Source organism: Equus caballus, chromosome 27 (genome assembly GCF_041296265.1).
Source record: "Equus caballus isolate H_3958 breed thoroughbred chromosome 27, TB-T2T, whole genome shotgun sequence".
In the NCBI taxonomy this organism is placed as follows: Eukaryota; Metazoa; Chordata; class Mammalia; order Perissodactyla; family Equidae; genus Equus; species Equus caballus.
In genome coordinates this window covers 17,721,965-17,737,339 of record NC_091710.1, presented here as the reverse complement: position 1 = coordinate 17,737,339, position 15,375 = coordinate 17,721,965, and the positions used below count along the sequence as shown (strand labels likewise).

The following is a 15,375-nucleotide window of genomic DNA, read 5'->3' as shown; positions in this document are numbered from 1 at the left end:
CAAGGTCTTTCAAATATGAGGGCACAGAAAAAGCTGTTATTAGAAAATAAGGCCTCAAAAGTTTTATGTAAATCAGTTAGAAAATATTCCTAGAGGAAATACTCCAGTAGGAAGAAAAATAAATCTGGGAACATGCTATTAGTTTGTAGAAACTAGGATTGATGTTAGTGATGGTTATTATATGCCAAAAATTCCATGATAACGCAATATATTCTAAATAACCAAGAAGTAAAGCTCCAGAAAATACTTCCTGAAATAAAGGCTGTCATGATGGAAAAAGCCAAATCAGAGCAGGTGAGACTATTTGCTTTGCTTGCTGAGATGATTTTAATATTGGCACATGTAAAGAAACTAAGAAAGAAATTAATATAATTAATGATATAAAATCATTACAGTACTAAAAATTTCCAAATTTCAAACAAACAGAAGAACATTTGATCCAGAAAGTGGAAGAGGCAAAAGGATGGGAAAAAAGAAATAATAAAGTATAGGAAACAAAGCATAAAATACGATGACAGAAATAGATGAGATCGGGTGCATTCAGGGTTGTATGGCCATAGAGTAGATGACAGAAATAAATCAATAGAACAATAATTAAATCAAAGTAAAGATTGTCAGATAAAATTTTTAATGTCAAAAAAGAAAACCCATCAAACAAAACATATTGAAAATAAAGTGATGGAGAAAATAGAGAGGGTAAATACAAATACAAAGATCTAAGCCCAAATTTTGATAAAAGTTGAATTTGAGGTGAGAATATCATAAAGGAGGAGAGGGCTGTGGTCCTTAGAAGCAATAGCAGATGCAGAAGATGTGCTTGTGAACATGCACCTTCATGACAAATATAGGCAAACTCAAATGCCCTCATTCCTACTAAGTTGTGTTAAAAACATTGTGACCAACAATCAGAGGATACACAATATTTTTAAGCCCAGATGGAGCATTAAGACAAATTTACCATGTGAATCCCTCAGTGAAACCTGAGTTACTGCCAGTGAGGGGATGTAGAATGGTTTCAAAAGAGAATTTTGTATAGGACTCAAAGCTCCTTTTCTATATAGTTCAGGCTGGAATTGAGGCTCCAGGAGTCTGGAGGGGATGGGAGGGGGAGGTGAGGCACATTCAGAAAAAGGGAATATGTACAGAATACGCTGGGGAATCTGAATAGGCTGTTCAAGACCTGACTCGGTCCCAAGGCTTTGACTCCTAGTCTCCCCCTCCAACCTGCAGACTTTAAGGGTCAATACCTTAGCTCCCTCTAACTCACTCCTGGCTGCTGAGTATAGCACATGTGCACAGGTCTGAAGGTTTGTGTGCTCCCAAAATTCAGATGTTGAAATCCTAACTCTTAAAGATGATAGGAGGTGGGGCCACTGGGAGGTGCTTATGAGCCCTCATGAATGAGATTAGTGCCTAATAATAAGCCTCCAGAGAGATCCCTAGCCCCCTTCCACCATGTGAGGACACAGCATGAAGACTCTGGAAGAGGGCCTTCACTAGAAGGTGATTCATGCTGCCACCTTGACTTTGGACTCCCAGCCTCCAGGACTGTGAGAAATAAATTTCTGTTGTTTTTAATCTACCCAGGCTATGGTATTTTGTTACAGCAGTCCTAATGGACTAAGAAAGTACGTTTTAAAATTTATGTGGAGAGTGGGTTGTTTTATTTTGGCAAAATAAGAAGAAATTGGGTGAAGACAACATGTGAAAAAATATTTTTAAGTACAAAATTATGGATTCTTGGATTTGAAAATACTGGATTGGCTTGTGAAAGGATGAGCTTGTGTGTATGTGTATGTGTGTGTGTCTGTCTGTCTGTACAACATGTCCCAGAAGTCTTAGTGCAGTTTAAAGCTTTACTAACTCCAGAATTATCAATGCCTCAAACTTATAAAAATGTCACTGGAAGGTTTAATATTTATAATTCTTTCAAATTTAGATTTATGAATAAAAATTATTTTTATTTTTTTGTGTGTAGGTCCTTCTGATAGAAAATGAGACAAAACAAACACTATTCAAAATTCACAAAACTCAATGAATGTAAAAGAAATTTAAGTACTGTGCTTGGGTTTATACAAGACAAAAACCTTATGTGGGAAGCTGGAGTTGAGGACAGAAAGAAGTAAAAAGATGAGAGTAAAAATCTCTGGGAAATAGCTAAAATTCCAGGTTCAACTTCAGATTTTTAAGAGTAATGAAATTGATGAGCCTTAGGTCAAGATCTCTAAGGAACAAAGGGAACCAGGTGAAACCCATAAAGAGTTAGCCATTGATGATTAAGAAGCGAGGAACTAAAATTTTTGTCCTTTTTGCAATTACTGGTTATAGGTTGTAGCTGTTTAACTCACCCATTGTTAACTGTGCTGTTTAGGTAATATGCTGTCTGACTCCCACTAGGCTCCTATGGATAACATCTCCCTGAAGCCTGGGTCACCATGGTAATGGGTGTTTGAGTTGCTCTCCGGAATTAGAACCCCTTTGTCCACTCCAGGCCAGTTGAGACCACCAACTCATCAACTGGGCCTATGCAGATGTCTGATAGGTGACCTTGTGATGTAAAGAGGATAAACTCCACCTTCAGATTGTTCTAATGCCATTTTGTGAATATGAGTCCTATGAAGAGGCACAAAGTCTGACTACACTTGTGCAGATCATCATTACCTCACCACTCCTCACCTCCAATCACCTATCTCCACATTTCAGACCACCTTGCCCCCTATCCCATATATATCCCTGAGTCTCCATTTTCGGGGACACAGATTTGAGACTCGTGCTCTTGCTTCCTCACATGGCTGCCTTGTGATTAAACTCTCTTTCTGCTGCAATCTCATCGTCTCAGTGTTTGGCTTTCCACGTGGTGGGCAAAAATGAACCTGGCGTGGTAACACAGGTAATATCTGGGTTCCAGATGGAATGAGTAGAAAATTGTCTAAGGACCCTGACAGGATGAGAGTAACATTGGAAGGAGGCTCTCTAGAAGGCTAGGAGCGTGGAGGGATCTACAGGGCAGGATGGTGGGGGAGGCGTGGTGGTTCAGCCTCCTCCCCTTACTCGCCCACCCTCGGAACCCTTTGTGACAGGCCACAGCTCTGTGATGCAAGCCTGGGGCTCTGTCCCCTAGCAAACTCCCAGTGCTCAGTTGCCTGAGGGCTGGGGAGGAGGCAATAAGAGAAGGAGGCTGAACCACCACCCCTCCCCCACCGGCCAGTCCAGTAGATTGAGTAGAGTGATTCAGAAGATGGAGGAGAATGTCTTTTCTCTGAGAAGCATTAGTGCTACCTGGCTGAGCACCACACCCACTCCCTGGGTGATTGAGATCATCCTCAGCTTTCTGTGTGGACTGGGACTCTTCTTCTTGTTACTCCCCTGCTTCTCGAGTAATCTGTCCTCACCAACACCCAGGAAGCACAGAAACATCAGGAAGGTAAGGAACTTTTGACTCAATTCGAACAGAGATTATGTCTTTTTCTCTTATTCTTATCTCCGCTTTTCTAAATCAACTAGAGAGACTCCAGAGATATGAACTCTGGGAAGGATAGGTCATCCTTCTAGGACAAGCCAGGCCAGGCAAGGGGTAGAATAGGCATGAGGATTTCTATCCCAAGATCTCAGACCAGGGGTCCAGGTGTGGTAGCGGACTCCACGGCAAAGCCCCAAATACAGTGATCAGTGGCCAAGGACTGGATACTAAGAGTTCCATCTCTGCAGGAGGGCAGGCCCTGAGCACTGGTTCACAAGCTGCCTTCCTGGGGCAGGTGTCTCTGTTGGGCTGATCTGAGGGCAGTGCTGAGCCTCTGAGAGATTCTGAGCAGTGGCTGGAGCGGGGTCTGGTCTCTGGAAGCAGAGACCAGCTGAAGAACCTCAGATGGGCCTGTAGGTCTGAGAATGTATGTTTCTTGAGTGGAAGAACAGGGATGGAAGAAATCCATGGTGGGTCTCACACAGAAAATCCTCCTTTGCGTTCTTCAAAGAAGAGAAACCACAAATACTTTTATCCACTTTAAAAATAAGTAAAAGAGGAGAAATGACAGAGCTCCATTAGTTAAATGTAGAAAGTCATATTGTTCATGAGCACTGAGTGTCTGCAGCTTGTCTAGAGAGAGGAGACGGAGAACTGCACCCCAGCCCCTCCTTTTATCATTTTTTCCCTTCTCAGCATCATACAGAGCCGAGGGGAAGGAGCAGCAGGACTAGGAAGAAAAGTGGAGCTTTGAGAGGTAAGCATCTGCCATTCAGCCCTGCACCTGAGAGCTAGCTCCTGTCTCTCCTGCCTCTGAGGGCCAAGCTCCTTGTCTCTAGTCTCCGAGGATGCCAGTGGCAGAGTCTGTCCCTCAGGAAACAGAGTGCTCAGGTGAAGCTGTGGGGTCTCCAAAGGGGTGCTGCCCTGCAAGGGCGTGTGGGCTGTAGTGGGCCAGAAGTGCCTAGATTGGGAGGTGGGACCTCCAGGTCCAACTGTGTATGAGTTAACTTGGCTCAGATTCCTCTGTAAGGTGATGCTGTCTTTTCTCCCCTACAAGGTGGTGGTGAGTGACATAGTGGTGATAGATGTGGAAGTACTTTGTAAATGACAAAGTGCTACCCATCATGAGCTTTGACATCATGTGACCTTGGACACTGATCTTGGGCTCCAGAGTTTAATCCCTCAAAGGTCTCCCCTAAAGGGACACTCCATTTAGCCTCCTGACCCCTAGGCACCCCGCTTCACCACCGTGACCCAGTCTCCTGATTTCTAGCTTGTAGAGACTGCCTGAAAGAACTGGAGGAGGCTCGGGACCTGGCTTCACTTCTGCATAGGTAAAGAATCTTTCCCTTCTCTCCTGGTCCTCCTTCTTCCCAGAGCCTATGATGTGACCTCAGGGCTGCAGGCAGCCTGGGAGGGGGAGCCATGGGGACAGGATGAGTCTAAAGCCCTGGGGTGAGGAACAGCAGGAGCACTGTGAAGTCAGCACAGGGGCAGTGGAGGGACCCTGGGCTGCAGGTGCCCACCCCTGCCTGGCCCTCCTGATCTTGTCTGCTCCTGACTGCAGCTTGTGCCTCCTGTCTTCTGCAGCCACCTGGGGAAGCTCCCTGACAAGGGTGGCTTTCATCAGCTCTCATGTGAAGAACCCCCTGGCAAGGTGTGTAAAACAGTGCCCGCTGGAGTCAAGTGGCCATGCCAGGAACGCATAGAAGAGGTTGCTCCCACCATGTCCCTCTTGGCTTCCCCGGCTCCTCTGAGCAAGCACACTCTACCTCTGGCCTCCACCCTTAGGCTGGACCCAGTGACCTCATCAGTTTCTGTTTGTTCCCGCTCATCCTTGAGTGCCTCTTGGCCACCAGAGCCTTTCCTTACCCTGGACAGCCTTTCACCCTGGCCACTCACTCTTTCCCCTCCCCTGCCATGCCCCCCTGATTCAGAGGCCTGCCCTCCACCTCCGACAGCTTTCTCTGCCCCCCAACCACCAGACTCCATTCTGACTCTTGCTCAGTGTGACTCAAGGGCACTCCCACTGGGCACCGTCCCACAGAGCTCGTCTTTGTCAGCCTCTCCTGTCCCAGCCATCTCAGACCTTGGCTGCTCAAGGTGTCCCATTTCAGCCCTGTCCTGGTGGCAGGGGGCTGCCAAAGCCTTGTGCTTCATGTCCTCATCACAGTGCAATTTCCAGCAAGAGCACCTTTCTCACCACCCACCAGGAGCGTTATTCTGGGAAGATCACACAAACAGACAGGTAGAAGCTAGTAATCCCTCTTTGCTCAGCGGTGATGACCAGAAGCCCCTGGAGATACAAGTCACAAAGAGAGTTGAGATCAAGATTTGGAAGGAAAAAGAAACAAATGGATCATATACCAAACAAATGAGCCCAGAATACCACATGAATTATTTGGGAAATATGTTGAAATCACTGGGTGCTGAGCAGGACACCACAACCCCCCAACCCTTCTGGAGCACAAAAGGCAAACCAGAGCAGCTGCCTGGGCCTCAGCAGCTCTCATATCCCAACGTCTTGGGGAACCATCTACGGAAGAAATATAACCAGCTTTTCTGGGGTCTCCCCTCTCTGCACAGTGAATCCCTGGTGGCTACTGCCTGGATCTCAGAGAGCTCTTCAGTACTAAGATCTCCCTCTTTCTTATTCAATGGAATCTCAAATGCCTGCCCAGTTCAAATGCAGGCTAAAATATCTCCAGTGCTTTCCCAGTCCCAGCCTCTGTCCCATCTGGAGGTCCAATCTCAACCCTTGATTCCAAGTGTACCTCAATACCAGCCTCCTCCTCTGGCTCAGGTCCAGACCCATGCCCATCTCCAATCCTCTCCCCCAATCCTACCACTTTCTTCTCCACCCCAGATTAGGGCCTGTGGAATATCTTGCCCTGCACCCCAGAATAAGCCACAGTCTATCATCCCAGCTGAGATTCAACATCCAGAATGGTCTATGTTGCAGAAGCACCTAGAAAGTGGGGGTGCTTTAGACTCTGTAGTCAAAAGATCTCAAGAAGTTTCTGGTGTCTTCACTTCCAGTCTTCCTCAGGACTGCTGGGTGGTCTCCATCCTCCCGGAGAATTTTCCAATCAGTCCTGAGCTCCAGGAACAACTGGAGCAACACCTCAAAAAGTGGCTCATGCAACATCAGTGGGAGCTGCCCTGCAGTCTCCAAGAGTCTCTGGAACTGAGGCAGTTTCGGGACAAATTACCAGGTTCATGTCAGGCAAAGGGCAGGCATGGACCCTCACAGCCCTCTTCATTTACAGGTGAAAGCAGCAAGGATGCACAGAAGGTGGGGTTCCAGCTAAACCAAGACCTGGGCAAGGGCCTGGGGCATATCCTGGGGAAGGTCACAAAAGATCTCTCCAGAGGTTCAGAAAGCTCCCTAGTGAAGTTTTGGGAGGTGAACTCTGAGGAGTCAGAAAGAGGTTTGAAGCTCTCAAGGAGTAACTCAGGAAGAGATTTACTAAGGAACTTAGATAAGAATCTAGAAAGCTTACTGAAATCCCATTTGAGCAGGAAGTTGGGGCAAATCAGTGAGGGTTTGATCCCTGTGAGTGTGCGTCGATCCTGGCTTGCTGTCAATGCTTCTCCCAAGTCTGACACTCAAATGGAAACCAGAAGTCCAAGAATCTTGAAGGGTTTGGGACCCAGCATGAACACTTCCCCCAGGATTTCCTTCCTCCGTGCAGACACTCGAGAGGTGCTGGAAGCACATATTACAAGGTTTTGGGTGAGGCACAGGTGGGGCCTACCCCTAAGGGTCCTCAAGCCCATAAATGTATTGAAGTTAAAAAAGGCTCAACTCTCACCCGTTCCACAGTCTGCCTTTCCTTCCTCAGCCACCTGTGTCTCTGGGGCCCACTCGATGATCAAGTTTGCTGAGTTCCGGGGAAAACCTCCCCAGGTCCATGCCGGAGAGAAGATGGTAACAGAAGAGTCAGTTTCCACCCTGTTGAGGCCTCTCCTTGCCCCCTCACTTGTGTGTGAGGAAGTCCAGAGGGCCCCAAGAGGGACCCCATCTGGTGACAACTGTGGTCCCTTGAAGACCTCTCTGACTGGACAGCAGGGCAGCCCACCTCCTCAGTCCCTCACACTCAGCCTTGTGGGGAGAACTTGGCAGAGAGGGACTGTCGTGGAGGCTGAGAGGGGCAGCCTAGAGCCAAGTCCAAGTTTAGCAATGGCCAGGAATGAGCCAAGGGAAGAGAGTGGGGGTTGGGCCTCACAAGACCCCTGCAGTGGGGTAACAATGCTAGAGATGAACTTAGGATCCCAATCTTTGAGGGCCAAAGAGACCAGTGATGCAGCAGAGGCCAAAGAGTCCCCTGACCTTCAACCACAGTCTAGAGTCATCTTGGGAACCAATGTGCTGACAAAATCTCAAACCATAAACGTGCATATGAGGAATTTAGAGGCTCCAGGCACCAGTAAAAGTGTCTTACTCCCTAGAATGTCTGTTTTCCAAGATTCAGGAAAGCCATGCCTTAATACAATTGTTGTCAGTGAGCTTAAGTCCAAATTGAAGGTGCAGTCAGAGAATCAGTCTCAAGACTGTCCCACACACATGCTCCCTGCTGCAGACAGCTTGGCTTCTCAGGTGCCCCAGTGCGATCCCCAGAAAGTGCCCACTGGAGACAGGCCACCTTCCCAGAAGCTATGTGGCCTCATGGCAGCCCAAAGGAGCAGCCAAGGGCAGCAGGACCCCAAGATCTCGAAACTTCAAGACTCCTGGAAGAGCCAGAGCAAGATGATTGCCCCTACTTACAAGAGAGAGGGCTGTAGGAGGCCCAACATACGAGAGCACAAAGAAAAGTTTGAATTGTGGAGCTCCCAAGCCACAAATGTGAGCCACCCTATGCAAGTCAGGGGAATGGTAAACCCTATTGGGAGCAAACGCCTCCAGTTGAAGCAGGAGAAGACGCAGGGTCCTCTAGAAAGCCCCTTCAGAAAAAGGATGAGGCTCTTTTATCAGTGGATTTTCCCCCCTACAAAAGCTAAAAGTCAGGCTGTTCTGCAAAAATGCAAACCCATATCAGCCATTGCCCAGAACCAAGGCTCAGTCAAAAGCAGATCGATTATGGATAGTGAGACTGCTGAGGCTCAGGCACTCATGACAGCTGTTGGACAGATTCTAGAGGAGAAAATGGCGACTCACCATGGACTTCATGCCACGAAGTTAACTGAGCATAAACAGGAACCCCAAGCCCCTGTATGTGGGTGTTCTTGTTGCCACAGGCTTCCCCTCTATGCAGAGCAAGGGAGAATGATGAGTTATATAGCCTGCAATCGCCAAGCAACCTCCAAGGGCCAGAGTTGTTCTGTCGGGGAAAAGCAAGTCAGACACAGACAGTCCTTAAAAAGTTGTAGATTCAACGAAGAGCAGCTGAGCCTGAGGTGCCTCCCATCCTTGCCCCCCAAGAAGACTTTTTCTCCAGTCAGTCCCTGCAAGTATGGGCCAAGGATGCCAGGTGCCCCAACCTGCCACCAGCACTGCCCAAGACACTGTCTTCTTCGGGTAGGTGTCTTTCCTGGGCAACCGTCAAATGCTTCTCTAGCCTTTGCTGGTAGGAGAACATGTCTCCAAGAAAAACTTGAATCCATGTAGAGAAAATGTTTTTCTCTTAACACACCCAAGATATTTAATATTCCCGAATATATACATTTTTTTCTTGTAACAGGGTAGTACAGTGTCTTCTGTCTGTGCTGTGCCCAGTATGCACTTTAGCTTCTGGAAGGGAGGGGCATGGAGGGAGGTTGACAGTGGCATTGCAAACTCATTCGTTATCCCAAGTCTCTTAATTGCACCTTATGTTTTCATAATACTGTCATTACACAAACAACAAAAACTCCTCTTAAAAACAAGATGAGAGGGGCTGGCCCCGTGGCCGAGTGGTTAAGTTCGTGCGCTCCGCTGCAGGCGGCCCAGTGTTTCGTTGGTTCGAATCCTGGGCGCGGACATGGCACTGCTCATCAGACCACGCTGAGGCAGCGTCCCACATGCCACAACTAGAAGAACCCACAACGAAGAATACACAACTATGTACCGGGGGGCTTTGGGGAGAAAAAGGAAAAAATAAAATCTTTAAAAAAAAAAAAAAAAAAAAAACAAGATGAGAAAATCCTGCAAAGACCCCACTCCAGGATCTGGTTCAACACTCCTTTCTCCTGCCTCCACTGTATTTTGAACCATATGCAGCTGTAGGGTATAGGTTTACAGCGGCAATAGGGCTAGACTTTTCCACGCAAGCTCCAGGAAGTGTCAGCTGAGTGGATGGAAGTTTGGGGGTGGGAGGTGTTCTGGGCTCTGAGTTAAGAAGCAGGAGAAATCTTGCTCCTTGATCTCTTGAAGGGGAATAGATGACACCTGCCCCTAAGAGTCACTGCTCTCCTTGATAAAGGCAGGGATTGAGATGGGCCTTGTGAACCCCTCTTAGCTTAGCCTTAATGAAATGTACAGTGCCACCCTTCCCTCCACCAGCTTTCCCACACTTTAGAGCAGCACCGAGGATGGCACTTCTAGCTCTGTGTGCGTGTGTGTGTGTGTGTGTATCAGGGAGGCTGATGAAGGCTGTGTTTACTCTTTCCCCAAATGAATGAATGGCCATGTTCAGGGGTCACCTACCTTCCCTCTGTGTTAACTCCAGAGAAGGAGTTCTGAATGAATGGAACAGTAACTATCTGACGATAAAACACCATAAACCTAGGGCAGGATGTGGGTGAAGAAGAATTGAAAAAGATGGATCCAAGAAAGGAGGCAAAGTGTCATGGGGTGCCCATAAGGGTTCAGTGAACGAGGAGCCCCCTGACGATGCACAGCTATCTACAGGCCTAGAGGGGAGGAAAAGTTAAGAGCCCAGTGGCCCCACCCCAGGGTCTCCACTGTGCTCCAGCTCTGAGATCACAGACCTTGAGAAGCCACCTTTAGGTCCAAAACAGAAGGCCAAACTTGAAGAAGTAAAGCAAATCAGAAAAGTTTAATCTCTTAACAATATATTTAACAGGCTTGCTCACCATCACCTGCTGAACTCTAGAAAGGATGACAACAACAGGCGGGAAAGCCAGGACCAGGGAACTCGGGATGTGGCTCCCAGTCTAGTGACCTTTGCAAAACACGTGGCCCAAGGACTGCTCCCAGGGGAGAGGTAGGAACTTAAAAGGTTGAGAGACTGGCCTGCCGCCATGTAGGAAGTCTTGCCTGGCTCCCAGTCCTTGCTTACTCCACAGCCCGGCAGGAGAAGAGGCAATCAGACAGGATTCATCACAGGGTGGGACAGAAGTGACCTGTCCAAAATGAGGGAGCACAGTCCAGGAGCGGCCACCTGCTTTCTCTGCTCCTAGCCTAGCTTCCCACCTCCCCGGCCGCTGTTCACATGTGAAAGCAGGGAGATGAGCGATTTCTCCAGAGGGATTCTGTGCTTGTGCCACACTGAGGGAGCACAGTGGGCACAGCTCCAGGGAACGTCATTCCTGTGGTGGAGAGTCCTGCCCCTGATCCAGATGACAATAGGAATGGGCCTTGTCCCTCATGGCCATCAGGACCCCCAACATGTGGTACTGGGACCTGGGGTGGAAGGAGGAGTAGGCATAGGCCTGCTCATGCCACTGGTTTCTCCCTGGTGCCAGGTCCTGCTTCAGGCCCCATTCCTGAGGCAGCCACCAGAGTGGGCCCAGCAGTGAGATCAAAGCCAGGACCAGGAGGCAGGGCTAGTATCCAGGTCACAGAGAAGTCCCTGGCCCCTGGAGAGTGCAGGAGAGTGTAGCACAGGGCTGGGACCCTGACCCTGGCTGCTGTTGGGTCCTTTCAGTGGCACAAGGGGTGAGTTCTGGGAGTACGGGGGAGCTGGACATGGGCCCCATGGCTCCTGCCAAGACACATGCCACACATGGGTGACGCTGATGGAACAGCAAAAAAACAGAAAGAAGCAAGTCCCTTTGCCCTTCTCCTGCTGCTCAATCTTCCACAAAGTGCAGCAAGCTGAAATGGAGAGACCCACACAGAGAACACGTGTACAGTGACAACTCACAGAGACCACACAGAGACACCGCTCAACAGAGACCTCTCACACAGAGATCTTCCACAGAGACCTCATACTGAGACCTCACACAGGGACCTCATGTGGTCTCACAGACCCTCAGACAGAAACCTAGCACAGATTTCACAGAGATTTCCCACAGAAACTGATAGCAAATCTCTCCCCAAAGATACCTCCCATGCGGAGACCTCACCCAGAGACAACACAGAAAGACCTCATGTGGTCTCACAGAGACCTCACAGAGAAACTTCATCTACAGACGGTTCCCAGAGACCTCTCACTGCCCACAGAGACTACACACTGAGACCTTACACAGATACCCCACAGAAACCTCACAGAGACCTCACGCCCATCCTTCGGGATCCTGAGTAGCCACCCACTGACAAGTCCTTCCTAGTGAATATGAAGCCACTTAGCAAACAGCAGCACAAGAGTGCTCACCAGCTGTGTGCCTGGAGACCCTCCAGAGACTCAGACGCTGTCAGCCTTACACTAAATGGGCTGCTCTGCTTGGGGAAATGCTTGTAATTTTTGTTCTTTTGTAATGTAATTGCCTCTGAACAAAAGAATTACAGATTCCATGTGTAGATTTACAAAATTAATTGTTCCCCAGGTTTTCATTAGCTTGAGAATCACAAATTTTAAATACAACTAAAATACTGTCAAATCTCCAATGAGAGAAAATATTTGTCCAGTTTTAGTCATCGTCCAGCTAAACGGTATCGCTGTCATGTTTTCCATTTTACTGGGGACAAGACCTGAACTTGAGATGGTTGACTTGTGTGTACTTGGGAAACATGCTAAAGACCTGCAACAAGTGGGCTCGAGGAACGATGTAACGAAGTAAACGAGGAGAGAGACACCTGGATTCACACTCACCTCTCAGAGGGTTGTGTAACCAGCATGTTATTTTGCATGTAACAGCTTGCATCAGGTTTGTGGGGTTTGTTTTATTTTGTTTAACATGGTAACAATCATGTGAGGATTTTTCACAAATAAGTCAAATTCCTGGCAATATTTCCTATTATATCATCTGGCAAAATTGTACTTCTTAATATTATTTTATTCCTTAAAATATAGTAATGCCCTCAAATGATATTACATATGTTTCCAAGATATGACACAGTCCTAATGTTCAGCTGACAGCAGCTCCATCTGCTCTCCGTGATTTCACAGTCTCCCCCATTTCTTTCCCATGCCCACTTCAGCACGGCCGTCTCAGCACAGGTGTCGCTCTTGAACTTCAGGAGGAAGATCACCGCCCTTTTTATCTCCACCACAATTTTATACCAGTAACTTTACATACCTATCTACAGTGTCAAGAAATTGACTTTGTAGAATGTGGCCCCTGGTTTCCACCTATAGGTCTGTAACTTGGGCAAGTCATTTGTTGCCAAGATTTACCAATTTTATAAAATTGCACTTACTTCATAAAATTTTATTTTATAAAACGTTATTTTCTTATTTCATAAAATTGGTAAATCTAGGGATTTAGGCTTAGTATTTTTGAAAATATTTGTACTTATTTAAATATTTGCCAATTTTTTGTATATATCAGAAAATATGTTAAGAATTTAGCTCTGAAGATACCAATATTTTTGTTGGTTTTCTCACATTGTGTACTTATTTTTTTTTAGCTAATTTATTAAATTTTTTTTTGAGGAAGATTAGCCCTGAGTTAACATCTGAGGCCAATCCTCCTCTTTTTGCTGAGGAAGACTGGCCCTGAGCTAACATCCATGCCCATCGTCCTTTACTTTATATTTGGGATGTCTGCCATAGCATGGCTTGCCAAGTGGTGCCATGTCTGCACCTGGAATCTGAACTGGGGAACCCTGGGCCGCTGAAGCAGAACTTGCGAACTTAACCACTGCACCACTGGGCCTGCCCCAATTTATTACTTTTTTAAATTGAGGTTATGATAATATAAAATCTGGTGAAACTTCAGCTGTACATTATTGTCAGTCATATTGTAGGTGCACCACTTCCCCCTTTGTGTCTACCCCTCAGCCCTCTTCCCCCTGGTAACCACTAATCTATTCTCTTTGCCCATGTGTTGGCTTATCTTCCACATATGAGTGAAGTCATACAGAGTTTGTCTTTCTCTATCTGGCTTATCTTGCTTGACATCATACCTTCAAGGTCCATCCATGTTGTTGTGAATGGGATGATTTTATCCTTTTTTATGGCTGAGTGGAATTCCATTGTATATATATATATATATATATATACACCATATCTTCTTTATCCAATCATCATCCAATGGGTACTTGGGTTGCTCCACGTCTTGGCTATTGTGAATAATGCTGCAATGAACGTGGGAGTGCATGGGCCTCTTTGAATTGCTGATTTCAAGTTCTGTGGATAGACACCCAGTAGTAGGATTGGCTGGGTCATATGGTATTTCTATTTTTAATCTTTTGAGAAATTTCCATACTGTTTTCTATAGTGGCCGCACCATTTTGCATTCCCACCAGCAGTGGATGAAGAGGGCAGGGTAAATTTTGTACCGAATTTCTTTTTAAGTTTAATACAAGATAACAAGAGAATTTATTTACTGACTTTAATTCCTTTGCACTTTCACGTATTCGCATTATAACTAGCAGAGGGACATATTTTACGCTTCAATTGTCTCTAAAATTTGATAACAGGAGGGGAAAATACTCAACCAAGTTGAGCTTTCCTAGCAAGACCATATTTTATATTTTGGCCATTTCAAATTCTTTTAAATCACTGCTGATTGGCACGGCTTTTATCTGAAAGACGTGACCAGTTTTAATTTGTCATGAGCACTTTTGTGGAACGTGTGGCTGAGCAGTGAGCAGGCTGGACCTGCCCCACCTTGGGGAGGGTGAGTAGGCGGGCCGCGGTGGATCGGGGGAGAAGGCAGGCAAAGGGAAATCTGAGTTGAGCTTCCCTCTCTGAGACGTCTCTGCCAGGGCCAGAACTTCCGGAATAACATCCCATGGCGGACTGTTCAGTGGGAGACTGTACTGCCCAGAGGCTAAGTGTGACCCCTGCAGGGCGAAGCAGGAGCTGAGCAAGAGTCCAAGAGGCTCCTCTAATTCTGTCACAGCCCAGCTGTGTTAACAGGGCCTTTGTGACCACAGCAGATTAAAAAACAGTCATCAGAAATTATCTCTTGAGATGAGCGTTGATATTTAACTGCTTTATTACATAACATATAAGGTGCTCCAAATCCATTTTCATCAAGTCAAATATAGCTTTAAAAGTAGCCTAATTAATAATCACATGAATGGGAAAAATATCTTGTATTTATTTAAAAGACAGCATAAGCTAATACTGTCTCAATTTTTCCTGGATCATAATTTTTTCCCATTTCTAAGAGTTGAAAATTGATATTAAGTGTATTTTAATATTTTTATTTGCTATTGGAAATAATTGGTAAAATTTGCATTCACTAGACAAAACCACATTTTATAGGTTTAACCTTAGGTAATTTAAGAATTAATCTGCAATTCCATTTAGAATACATGTGATTTTGATTCCTGATTTGTAATTTTTAACATTACTTTCTCACATGTTGTAACAATTTTGTAACATGTAATAAAAAATTGATTGCTTTAATTAATATGGATGAAATTAACATTGGCCTGTATGTTAAGCAATACAGTCCAAGGGATTCTAGAATATATTTAAATTCTCATTGGTTATTTCACGAACTTTGCTAGCAAATATATTGTTGCAGAATGCAAAGTACTCATATTAATGGCAAGAGCAAGAGACTAACTTTTACTTTTTTAAGTTGGGCTCCCTTTTTTTGGTGAGGAAGATTGGTCCTGAGCTAACATCTTGTTGCCAATCTTCCTCTTTTTTTCCCTCCCAAAGCCCCAGTACATAGTTGTATATCCTAGTTGA

General features: G+C 46.1%; 1 protein-coding gene and 1 long non-coding RNA gene across 3 annotated transcripts in view; one reads left to right on the top strand and one right to left on the bottom strand.

Annotated features, from left to right (window-relative positions):
- The window catches only part of LOC111770916 (uncharacterized), a 66,732-nt gene extending 64,292 nt beyond the window's left edge, over positions 1 to 2,440 (bottom strand). For both annotated transcript variants that reach the window (XR_011433410.1, XR_011433411.1), the window contains exon 1: positions 2,349 to 2,440. This is a non-coding gene — a long non-coding RNA (uncharacterized lncRNA). The remainder of the gene's footprint in view (positions 1 to 2,348) is intronic.
- Positions 2,441 to 3,098: 658 nt separating this feature from the next.
- LOC111770873 (spermatogenesis-associated protein 31A6-like) lies at positions 3,099 to 9,563 on the top strand. Its single transcript, XM_023630412.2, has 4 exons — positions 3,099 to 3,424; positions 4,157 to 4,217; positions 4,734 to 4,794; positions 5,051 to 9,563. Exons 1-4 carry the CDS (start codon positions 3,239 to 3,241, stop codon positions 9,066 to 9,068), a joined length of 4,326 nt encoding a protein of 1,441 aa, XP_023486180.2. The 5' UTR covers positions 3,099 to 3,238; the 3' UTR covers positions 9,069 to 9,563.
- The last annotated feature ends 5,812 nt before the right edge of the window (positions 9,564 to 15,375 follow it).